The sequence below is a fragment of the Liolophura sinensis genome, chromosome 11, assembly GCF_032854445.1.
Source record: "Liolophura sinensis isolate JHLJ2023 chromosome 11, CUHK_Ljap_v2, whole genome shotgun sequence".
In the NCBI taxonomy this organism is placed as follows: Eukaryota; Metazoa; Mollusca; class Polyplacophora; order Chitonida; family Chitonidae; genus Liolophura; species Liolophura sinensis.
The window spans coordinates 7,800,983-7,813,374 of NC_088305.1; the positions used below are offsets into that span (position 1 = coordinate 7,800,983).

Sequence of the window (12,392 nt, forward strand, 5' to 3'; positions counted from 1 at the left end):
TATTGTGTCGCCTGGTTTATCAGATTTATAGTATTGTGCCTCCTGGTGTATCCGATTTATACTATTGTGCCTACTGGTGTATCCGATTTATACTATTGTGCCTACTGGTGTATCAGATTTATATGTTGAGCATGTTGGTGCATCAGGTTTATAGCATTGTGCCTACTGGTGCATCAGCCTTACAGTATTGTACCTTCTGGTGCATCAGATTTATAATATTGTGCCTACAGGTGCATCAGATTTACAGTATTGTGCCTACCGGTGTATCAGATTTATATGTTGAGCATACTGGTGCATCAGATTTATAGTATTGCGCCCAAGGCAAATAGGATGGTTTCTTAGTTCTGGAAGGCCTACTTTGGTTTCCGTCATCCATAAACCTGGTCGACGTAATGAAACTGCCAGGTTCTTGTGCTCAATGCTACACAAATGAATATGAATTCAGACAAACCATTATTGTCCTAATTCTATAATCATTCTTTCCAAAGAATGACAAACGCGATGGTTGTGAAAATGATGATGATGATGACGATGTTGACGATGATGACGATGATGATAAAAGTTTTCCAGATATTTATTCTTGGTTAAACCGATGGATTTTAGACTGAAATTAGCAATTCTGTCTTACGTTTATGTTTTGGATGAACGTAATACAAGGCAAGGCGTGCTTTGAACTCAGTAAAGAAAAAGTAACAAGAAGCTGAAACCCAAGCAGAGTTCCGTTTCAGATAACAACATAATATATTCTTACACAGACGAATCAATGTAGTTGATCAAAGGAATTCAGCGCTAAAGTATTAGCGACAAACGACATAGGTGTAGAACTGTACTTGATAAACGAGGCACGTTAATTGGAAATAAACACCTGTGCAGACACAATGTCAAAAACTTCAGGTACTAACTTTAACTATCAGGTATATGCATGTGATGGCTGTTCCGATAAGAAAGAGTTATCGATTAACTTATCAAGGAATCGATAATGTCAAACTTCAACAAAAATTATACCAACACTGCAAAAATGTTGTATGGGGTCGATTAAAGTACAGCTCAAGCTGGTCAAAGTGTCACGCCAATTTTAAAAGCACACCCTTAGTCAACACAAACTAGGCTTTGATTGGCTAATATCTTAGCTCATTCATTTTGATTGGTTTCTTGTACGAAGCAGTAGCCAGTATAAATTAGACACGCAAAAGATCTGCCTCTAGGGCCATCCAGAGATTTTTCGCCCGAATTCTTCTCAAGAGAGGAATTGTTGTTTTACTTTGGCCCAACTTCATTGAAAACTTCCGAAGAACTTTGACAAAGAACGACAAAAACGTTGCCATGGCACCCCGGGTGCTGCTGCAGGCTCTGAGCCTCTTGGCGCTCATTTCCCTCTCTGTGACGGCCGCAAGGTACGTTGTCTCATCACATTTTTATATACAAGATCTAAGAAAAATTTAAGTTTAAGATCGATTCTACTTATCAAATCTTCACTGGAGTCAAAATTTAAAACTAATATATATATTACGTCGTTTAAACTTTTTAGGTACCGTAGTACAAAAAATAACGGCTTAAACGTAATTTTAATTTTTGGCTTTCTATATTTTTTTTCTTTCTAGTGTTTTTTTATTTTTTTTATTTAGATTTTGTATAATGGTTATTTAAAGGCGATCGCTGCCTCAGTGAAGTGGGATGTCCTCACTAAAGACAACTTCCATGTATCTCCCCACCCCCCCCCCCCCCCACCACCACCTTTCCCCCGGAATAATTGACGGATGTTTTATTAAGTTTTTACCCTAAAAATGAACTGTAAAGGCATTTGTGTTTATCAACAGAGCTCACGCTTTGTGATAGTCCGATCATTTCGTATGAAATAAGATTAGAAGAAATTTCAGAAGAAATTATAGTGGCCATGATGACTTATTCATATGTCAGCCGATGACGTCACACAAATTTACATATTCTTCAACGTGAATGGAGAAGGAAAGAAGGCCAGTAATGACGGCTGTCTAAAAAACACAGCTACAGAAACGGGACGAAGCACGGGAAGAAACGTTTTAGGTACCCGGTACTGTATTATGCAATCGTGACAAAAATGAATTCATTCACATAAACAAACAAAAAAATGAATTATTTTCCAAGAAAAGCTCAGAACGTACAGTTTTATGACATTGCTTTATGTTAATATATCAGTCAGATATAGGCCTATGACTGAACTGTCTTTGGTTAGTTATAGGGTACCTGTTAACACTGAACTTTCTTCAGTGGTTAGGCCTATAGTTAACTTTCTTTGGTTAGTTAATTGGGAATCGGTAAACACTGACATGACTGAACTTTCTTTTGGTTATATAATATATAGGACTATGCTAACACTGAACTTTCTTTGGTTAGCTAATGTAAACACTGAACTTTCTTTGGTTAGCTGAGATAAACTGTGAACCTTCTTTGGTTAGTTAGGGTAAATAGGCTACTTAATTTATTCGCTTTTTTAAGGCGAACACTCAACTTTGTTTAGTTTGTAGCCTAAAGGCGACCAGTAGGAATTAATGAATATTGATTTGTTGAACATACATCCATGTTGCCAGTGCTGAGCGCCAATGACACGGAAAGCTCTTGAGATAGCCTATCCCTGTTATAGGCCTACTGGTTTACATTAGGCCTAATTACTGGTAACTGTTTGAACTACACAGGATATTTTTACAAAGGCAAATGTGAAGGAAAAGGACGTCCTTGTGACAGTTTTGAGTAGTGTATTTACATGAAGGCATCCTCATTTAGAAGCTGAATTATGTTCTGTATTTATTTTTTTTGCTGTAGTCCCAGCTACTTGTTTAGGCCTATTCATTTATTACTGACCGTCCATGATTTTAATTCTCCTACAGGACTCACAGAAGAAAGCGAGATTTCTCACAACAAACTCGTGAGTAACTTTTTTATATATATTGTTTGTGAAGTTTTTTAATCCATTTTTTTGTACAAATACATCTATATTTATGTTATCAATGACTTTCCTCATTACCGTATTTGTGTACGAGTCACTATCATGACTCGTACGTAAACATTGAAACTTGATATGTTGGTCGCGGGAAGTTTGACGTCGGCCGATGAACTGGTAAATGAAGAGGTCATTGCTTCTTAATGGAATTTCTTGAAGTTACTCAATGTATAGTGGTGATTCTCTATATTTCATGTAGACAGTACACCACTCAATAGTGAAAAACAACATTTTTAGTTTTTGCGCTCTAGACACAGTGTTTGTGAGTTGGTGAGTCTATGGTCTGTACCACGAGGTGTCCAATTTTCGTGTCAGACAAAACGCTGGTGTTCGACTTCACTCCAAATCTTTGGTAATTCTAAAACATTTGGTAGAGCGTGTGCCCGTTGTTGACCTCTTCTCAGAATGATGCTCTCACCAATGCGATCGGAGTGATTTCAAGCTGAGCACATGCTCCTCTGTGGAGGCACCTGTGAGTTAAGTGACATCCTGATGTGGCATTTGTCAGAAAATGTGCATTTCTGTATTTGACTATATCTTTGCCCCTATTTTGTACAGCAGAACAACCAACTCATCAAAATAATCACATAGAGTACACAGATCATATCAGACTTTAAATTAATGAAATTCATTCCATTTATGGAATGGGCAAGAACACTACTCATCGTTTTTTTTTGTTGGTTTTATTTCAGAAGTCTGCTCTCCTCTGCCAGCTCCCCAAAATGGGCGAATACAGTTGTGCTCAGGACATGTCTGGATTGTGAGTATTGCATACCTTGAGCCATTAATTACTGTATTTCACGTAGTTTGGTATATTTTATGTATATAGTTTGATTTTTACCAAGTTTTGTATATAAAAGTGTACACTAGAATGCACACCAAGACCCTAAAATGGTAGTCTTGATGCCCATCACTTTAAGATTTCCTCATGAAGAATTAATCAAACTTTCCAAATGGAAGATTCAACCAGAATGAAGCAAAAATATATCCCAAGAGAATTCTTATGCTACAGAATGTCTGGTCTTTGTTATTGACACACCTAAGATATGAACAGTTACATTATTAAAGATACATAAAGTGTGCAGTTTTGCTTCAGATGAATAGTAAAACAAACCTTTGGATGCTTTTTTACAGATAAATGGGCTTACATGTTGTCTCCATGACCAGCAAGACTCTAAGGGGTGACATGTCTAGTGTCATACTGATAGACATACATGCAATGTAATACTTCAGTGAGGCAACTCTGAGGGTGTCATGTCTGGTGTCACACTGATAGACATACATGCAATGTAATACTTCAGCCGGGCAGCTCTGGGGTGTCATGTCTGGTGTTATGTCTGGTGTCACGCTGATAGACGTACATGTAATACCTCAGTTAAACAGTTCTAAGGGGTGTCATGTCTGGTGTCACACTGATAGCCATATACATGCAGTGTAATACTTCAGTCAGTCAGCTCTAAGGGGTGTCATGTCTGGTGTCCTAGGCATAGGTGTTAGTAATACGACAGTCAAACTTACTAAGAAGCAACATATTCTGATTAAGCAACATCTGTTCTACACAGATTTGTATGACTACATCAGGCCAATGTGAGCAGTTGTTGTGAGCTTAAAAACTTTATAATACACTACATTATGGTTTGTGTTTCCTTGGCGACAGCACCTGCACAGCCACTTGCTTGTCCGGTTACCAGTTTGAGAACAAGGCACAGTCAGTTAAGCTTACATGTGATGACTTTAATGGGACATGGCTAAAGGGGAGGACATTTCCACAGTGTCTTCGTAAGTAGCCATGCATTCTTATTGGTTGACAAGGATAAGTGCTAATGGATTGTGTTAATTACTGTGAAATGAGAGTATACTAATTAACTAGTATGCATTGATTTTCTATCTGATTTTGTTTTGGAATTCACATCATTTCTTATCAGCTTTTTGCAGAACCCACCAAAGGCGTATTTTTCTGCTATCTTTAGGTCCATCTATTCACATGAGTGTAATGCTCAGGAGCAGGTCGCAGTTCATTAGTTAAAAGTACTTTCCTTTGTGGAGCTATGTCACATGAGATGTAGGCTTAAACCTAGTCTTGGACTGACAGTTTTACATTCCCCCACTCTTACTGTCCATGGGGCCTTAGTCATGTGATGACAGGAACCAGTTGACTATACTCATCTGACCGTTTGGCATATGCGAAATCATTTGTTGTCTTGCACTAATATAGTATGCATATCTCCCTATATGTATATCACAGTTCAGGGAAAGTTCATCACTTACTTGCCAAAGGCTGGTGGTTTACCGCTGACACTCTAATCTCCTCCACCCATTGATAAAGCTGGCCACTATTATATAAGTGGAAACTTCTTGAGTATGGTATAGAAAGACAATCAAATGAGTAAGTTTAGTTTAAGTTTTAAGTACACTTGATTTAAATTGTCAGTGGCTAAACCTTGGGATTGGAGGGGAAAAGTTACATGTAGTCTGAGAGTGTAGGTGAATCTCTTCACCGGCCACAGAAATAGGCATTTTCGGTCAAACAAAAGAAGATCCGAAGCCGTGCCAGTGTATGACAGTCTCTGTTGTCTCCCTTTGCAGCAATCTGTTCCCCAAATTGTCTTAATGGAGGCACGTGTAAGACGCCAAACTTCTGTGCCTGTCCACGGGAATTCAGGGGTCCAGTCTGCCAGTTCTGTAAGTACATGTACCTGTAACGTTATATTAAGTCTTCGGTTTTCATTTAGACAGCAGCGTATTGAAATACAGGTACATGTATGTCAAGTGTAGAACAGATTATTGCATGAGACCATCCTGACAAAACTTTTCATTTGATGGAACCTGACCCTGTCGCAGATAAGAGTTGTTTTATTTATTTGTTTTGATTCCGGCTATAAAACAGTGAAAGGAAAAATTAAAAAAAAACAAAGTAAAAAAAAAAACCTTTAGTATACAGCCTGTGTTCAGGTTACGAGCAACGAATCTGGTTGTGATTATGGCCTGGGAGACAGTGCTGGCCACTTCCTAGCTGCGTGCACATATGCCTTAACAAGGCTCTCATCCATAATCATTTACAGTTTCCAGGTTTAAACATGTCCTCTCACAATATGGCTGCAATATTTGCTGTAATATTTGCTGTAATATTTGCTGTAATATTTGCTGCAATATTTGCTGCAATATTTGCTGTAATATTTGCTGTAATATTTGCTGTAATATTTGCTGTAATATTTGCTGTAGTGGCATGAATCATTCACTCATTGGGCTCAGATTGCATCCTTTCCACAACAGTAAACGGTGTACCAAAATAATAAAGCAACTAAAATGAGCCACTCAAAGGCCTGATATTTTTCGCTTACAAATTTCATGTGAAAGCCGTATTCATTTTATCCCCAGAGTTTGTTGAAGTAATTGCAAGATCCAGACATTGACATAAAACTTAATACCATCAGAAATCATCTGTAATTTGTGAATTGCCCCAAATTAAGGCCACTGAAAACTAGAATTTATAGAACATGCCCAAATTAGGATAATCTAAAGCCCTACAGCACATACCTTTACCACAAACCTAGTATAAACTCTTGCTACTTATCAAACTTCATTTGTTAATGTCTAGGTATGTAATTCTGCTTTACAAGGCTGTATAAAGATCAAGCACAACTGTCTTGAACTCATCAAAACCAAAATCTGTAGTTCGTTCAGAACAGTAATTAATTACTGGTGTTTTTTCTCATAGCAACAAGCCTGTGTCCTCACCTGACCCTCCCGTATGGGGAAGAGTCCATTGTTTGGAGGACAGGACGTCTACACACGGTGTAACATCTCGTGTCTGCCCGGCTATCGCTTCGAGACTCCGCCCAAACCCGTTGTACTTGTCAAGTTGATGGCACGTGGGACGCGGACATCACCACCTTTCCAAACTGCGTAAAAGGTACATGTGCATAATCAACTGATCCACATACCAGTACTAACCTGTCCACAAAACGCATTTAAATTCAAATAGTATACAGAAAAAAATTATAGAGTAATATTTAGTAATGGTTTAGAGGAATATTTAATAATGGTTCCTTTCAAATTGAAAGTTATTGTATGCTGTTTGTTGCTTTATTTGACCGTGTGAGATTTTGGGATGTTTGATGAGATAAAGCTACACTAATTTTAACGGCTGTTTTATGTGCAAAATGCATTTTTTTCAATGTTGGAGACAGGTATATAACAAAAATATAACTTAAAGATCATCTGATTTGTGGGAAATGTATACCATCTTACCAGTTTTTCCTTATGAAGAGATATTTAAAAGATTAGAAATCCTTGAAAAAATAGAAAATCGTGAAAACATCAAGATCGGACAAAATATAAAAAAAGTGGATTTTCAGTTTTATATTTATTCCATGTGCGGGTTTTTTTTAATGTCAGCTCACATGTAAAACATAAAAATAATAATTATGCTGCCTAAGTGGCGTGACTTTGAACAGTATGAACAGCCTGACCTCCTTTGATCTTTCAGATGTAGCAGTGATTGACGTGACCACACCCCTGGGTCTGCCCGTGACCACAATGGCTAGCCTGGGTAAGTGCATGTGAACAGCATCAAACTAAAGGCTTAATTCATTAGGTTGGTTAGGCAGCTGGCAGAGAGTGGTGGTTTTGTTGATCCAGGCTCTACCCAGTTTCCTTGAGATGCACATAAACCTGATAGCTGTACATGTCGTGTAAGGTGATTCAAATTCAAGAGCATACATGTATAGGTTGTTGGCACTTTTGGTGTATTTGGGGGAACAAAATGACTACAATTATATGAAAAATGTTAGGGTTTCCCATCTCCGTCAAGTCATTAGGGTAAATCATGAATATATATATATATATCTACGTAGATATATATAGAGAGAGAGAGATATAGCTCCCTTATGTTGTCGGTAACCATTACGCTGTCAAAAGCAAAACATTGTATGTAGGACAGAGACCATTTACATGTGCATGAGTTGCAGCGTATCAATTATTCCCAGTTATTGCCCTTAAAAAAATTAATGAGGATTAATTAGTGAGTCCTTGTCAATGCATCTCCTCTTACAGTTATGATTGGATTTTCTCGAAACTTTGTTAATAACAAATGATTTATTGATTGATGTTTTACTCCGTACTCGAGAGTATTTCACTTATACGATGGTGGCCAGCATTATGATGGGAGGAAACCAGGCAGAGCCCGGCGAAAACCCACGACCATCCGCAGATTGCCGGCAGACCTTCCTACATCTGACAAATGATGAGCTTGTGCTATTTTGATGACAATGCAGTTTGCAAAGATTCTCCGTTTGCTAACATTAAAAAAAAAAACACTACAAAGATTTTCTTACTTTTTCATTGAGAAAATGGATTTGACTGTTTTTTTCTCTGCGTGTTTTCAGTCCATGCGGATGTTAGAGGGCAGGGAATTTGTAGTACTTGGAGTCAGAGCCATTACAAGACGTTTGACAACAAAGTGTACACATTTGTTGGTGGCTGTGAGTATCTGTTGGCCAAGGACTGCACCTACTCCCACACCTTTTCAATCCACATTATCAACGACCGTCAGTGCACAGGAGCAGCACCCTGCAGACGTGGCATCGACATCTACATTGGCAGCTCTACAATTTCCCTTCGCTCCGCATCCAATGGTGGAAATCCTATTGTCCACCTGGAATGGCAAAACCCACCCACATCCCCAGCGTCCGGGAAGGAATCATCTTGAGAAAATGGGCGCCTACTTGGCTGTGCGCTATTGGGAAAAGCTTCACATGAAGTGGGACACCCAAGAGTGGATAACTCTGGAAGTCGCAGATGATCTCAAAGGGAAAATGTGCGGGACTTTGCGGACAATTCAATGGAAATGCCACAGACGATTTCGCAACCCCAAAGGGCAAAGTGGTTACCTCCCCTGTCAGCTTTGGCACCAAGCTGGAAGATGATAGACCTCACCAAAAGTGAGTGAAGATTTTTTGACTGTTTTTTGGGCATCAGCAGTGTATTATAAAGAAAGTTTTTATTTGATTTTTGCAAAAAAGTTTATGTCTGTCACACTATAACATTAACACTGTTATCTTTTCCCTGACGATTTTGATATCGTTGTAAATTTCTTTTTGCTAGTTTTACAAGTATAATCATGATTGGATGAAAAATTCTGGAGATAAAACTTAAAATGAGAAAGCTGGCTCCCAGGTCTCTGCTAATGCCCCAATCTCAGTGTGAACTGAATACACACCTTTCCCATACCAGCCTGGGTATTCTGATTTGTATATTCTGTTGATGATGTTAAAAAACTGGCCAAATCTCCCTTTCGTCACTTTGCTCTGTGTTAAACTTTACAAATCTACATGTTTAATTGTTTTTTCACAATTCTATTTTCAGTAGCAGTGTCCTTTCAGGTTTGATTGTGTAAACTGTTACCCTCATATTCTATAAATTCCAACTTCTTGATCTTTACATGGGCCCTTATGTTGTCTTCTCAGCATGTCCCGACTCCGTCAGCAGTTGCCCCGTAAAGGGCACCTCAAGCCCTGTGCAGCAGTCATGTGATGACATCATGGGTGCGGATTTCAGCGCATGTCATAAGGTGAGCACAGTCTGTAGGGTTTTGCTGCCTCACTAAATCACATGCTCGCTTCTAAGTGTGTATCAGGACCTTGCTGAATGAGATCACGTGTTTCGGCCACGGTTTTAAGTGAAGCTCAACATTAGGTATCCATTAAATAAAATGAGCACATTCCTGTGGGCTTAGAACATGATCAATGCGGGGAAAAGGTGAAAGATTACTCCTTAAAGAAAACTCACCTTCATTAGATTATTTCAAAATCAAATAACAAACCCTGCCGGGTAAATTATATCAGGAAACTGCAGAAAAATACAACTCAAGCAAAAAGGTTTAATAGCCTCTCCAGAAAGACCACTAAAATCACCTCCATGAGCCTGCATATGTTCGTGTGCTAGTCATGATCTATCAGTAAGCTAGAAATGGTTTTGTGATGACCTAAAAGTAACTGAGTGTTGACCTAGAATGAGCTTCACGAGCTTTATTTCATTTTCCCTTATAATTGAGCTTGTGGTGAGCTAGAATTGAGCTTGTCAGCAAGAACTACAGTTGAGCTTTTTGTGGGCTATTGGTGACCTAGAAGTGAGCTTGTCATGAGTTAAAATTGAGCTTGTCATCATGAGCTAAAATTGTAGCGGTGACCTGGAAGTCAGCTAGCAGTGTTCTGGAAGTCAGCTAGTGATGACCTGGAAGTCAGATAGCAGTGTTCTGCAAGTCAGCTAGCAGTGTTCTGGAAGTCCACTAGCAGTGACCAGGAAGTCCACTAGCAGTGACCAGGAAGTCAGCTAGCGGTGTTCTGAAAGTCAGCTAGTGATGACCTGGAAGTCTGCTAGTAGTGTTCTGGAAGTCAGCTAGCAGTGTTCTGGAAGACAGCTAGTGATGACCTTGAAGTCAGATAGCAGTGTTCTGGAAGTCAGCTAGTGATGACCTTGAAGTCAGATAGCAGTGTTCTGGAAGTCAGCTAGCGATGACCTGGAAGTCAGCTAGTGATGACCTGGAAGTCAGCTAGTGATGACCTGGAAGTCTGCTAGCAGTGACCTGGAAGTCAGCTAGCAGTGACCTGGAAGTCAGCTAGTAGTGTCCTGGAAGCCAGCTAGTGATGACCTGGAAGTCAGCCAGGAGTGTCCCGGAATTCAGCTAGTTATGGCTTGGAATTCAGCCAGGAGTGTCCTGGAAGTTAGCTAGTGGAAGTCAACAAAGAAGCGAGTTTTTGACTAGAGGTATACATGCATGACTGAAAATCTTTAGGCTGTTTAGTATTATCACTCAAGACCTTTACCTTGACTCACTCGAGAAATATTTTGTTTTTTGATTTTCTTTTATAGAAAGTGGACCCATCTCCATACAGAGTGGCCTGCAGGCAAGATTGTTGTGATGTGAACGCAGCACAAGAGTGCAGATGTAACAGTTTCGCCGCCTACTCAAGAGCGTGCTTGCGAGAAGGTGTTGAACTGTCGTGGCGTTCAGAGAATAGATGCCGTAAGTACCGATCTAGAAATGGTTATAGAGCAGCATGATGTAACTAGAGATAAAGTACAAATGTAAATATACCCATGAATGAAATCGAAGAAATGATCAAGAGTCAATGTCTATCACGAATTGTCAGCGACAGGTAAGGTTTTTTTTTTTTGCCTTTTGTCGGCAAAAATCTCACCTTCAGTGAGTATAATAGACAGAATAATAATAATAGAAATTTCGAGGAGATTGGAACTGTGAGTACTTTAAACACCGTCATCAGTCATCATATGCATCATCAGTAAAGATTTGCAGGGTGCTAAGTTCTGTCATGTCTTTGTACATGAGCTCTGCATGCTTATTCACAAATATTTGATATTCCACATATTACACACGTTCAAAAGTACTGGGTGATCACACTCATACTCATCAATATGAAATGGCAATCATAAAACAATCAAAGTGCACCTGTTGTGAAGTAAGAGTATATGTACTAAATTTGTTATGGTTAAAACTGAGGAAGACATGAACAAGCTACAGTAACTTCTCTTTCTCCGATCTGCCAAACAAGTTGCACTCTTCATACAATTCTAACGTCATCACTGGTACGACTGTTTCAGCGGTGAAGTGCTCCGGTGGTATGATGTACAAGGAATGTGGAAGCTCTTGTCCGCAGACGTGCACATCCACGTCAAAGAGCTGCACCGACCAGACGTGCGTGGATGGCTGTTTCTGTCCCTCTGGGATGGTGCTGAATGGAACGTCATGCATCCCCCACAGCCAGTGTCCGTGCTCCTATTACGGCAAGCTGTACCCAGTGGGTGCATCCATTAACAAGGATCCGTGCAACAGCTGGTGAGATTTCCCTCGCGTGGCGTGTTAGGTGGATCTGTATTTTGTTGTCTGCTGATGTTTACTCTAAGTACATTGTACTGGTACCTACTACAGCCCGAGCACTCTCGTGTTCCTGACTAACTTTTGTGAAAAGTTTTTGGTTTCTGTAGTCATGAATGGGTTTAAATTTTCTCATAAAATCTCACTTACCAAGTCACATTTTTAACGTCAAGTGTTCTAGAGAAGTAGTTTTTTTCAGCTGTTAGATTTTTGTTGAAAAAGTTTGCTAGCATAAAATTTCTTGCACTTTACACATATTGAGTCAGCTAAAAAAAAATAAGACAAACCTATAATGCTGTCTAGATGGCAAATAAAAAATGAATCATAGAACTTGAGACAAACTGATGAAATGTATGTCAAGAAAAAAAATGTACACTTTTCCAATATTTTGAACTCAGGTGATGAACAAAATGACAAATGGAACTTTTTTTTCACAAGCATTGTAATAAAGTATTATAACATGCCAAAAGAGTGTGATTGAATTCTTATAAAATTTGGCCCTGTTAATATTAATTTTTC

The 12,392-nt window shown here is 39.1% G+C and overlaps 2 protein-coding genes across 2 annotated transcripts in view; both read left to right on the plus strand.

The window, feature by feature from the left end:
* Nucleotides 1-1,220: 1,220 nt before the first annotated feature.
* On the plus strand, nt 1,221-6,884 carry LOC135477431 (protein kinase C-binding protein NELL2-like). Its single transcript, XM_064757529.1, has 6 exons — nt 1,221-1,394; nt 2,865-2,902; nt 3,670-3,737; nt 4,635-4,756; nt 5,564-5,659; nt 6,696-6,884. Exons 3-6 carry the CDS (start codon nt 3,700-3,702, stop codon nt 6,776-6,778), a joined length of 339 nt encoding a protein of 112 aa, XP_064613599.1. The 5' UTR covers nt 1,221-1,394; nt 2,865-2,902; nt 3,670-3,699; the 3' UTR covers nt 6,779-6,884.
* A 1,827-nt stretch (nt 6,885-8,711) lies between these two features.
* The window catches only part of LOC135477816 (mucin-5AC-like), a 78,409-nt gene continuing 74,728 nt past the window's right edge, over nt 8,712-12,392 (plus strand). The window contains 4 exon segments of the mRNA XM_064758020.1: nt 8,712-8,919; nt 9,445-9,548; nt 10,850-11,003; nt 11,600-11,834. Coding sequence (XP_064614090.1) covers nt 8,820-8,919; nt 9,445-9,548; nt 10,850-11,003; nt 11,600-11,834 — 593 coding nt within the window. The 5' untranslated portion in view covers nt 8,712-8,819.

Excerpts from the sequence above, each read along its gene's own strand:
- LOC135477431 (XM_064757529.1), top strand. The coding sequence starts at position 3,700 with ATGGGCGAATACAGTTGTGCTCAGGACATGTCTGGATT. Across the intron at positions 3,738-4,634 it reads GCTCAGGACATGTCTGGATT|CACCTGCACAGCCACTTGCT; the intron begins GTGAGTATTGCA and ends CCTTGGCGACAG. Across the intron at positions 4,757-5,563 it reads GACATTTCCACAGTGTCTTC|CAATCTGTTCCCCAAATTGT; the intron begins GTAAGTAGCCAT and ends CTCCCTTTGCAG.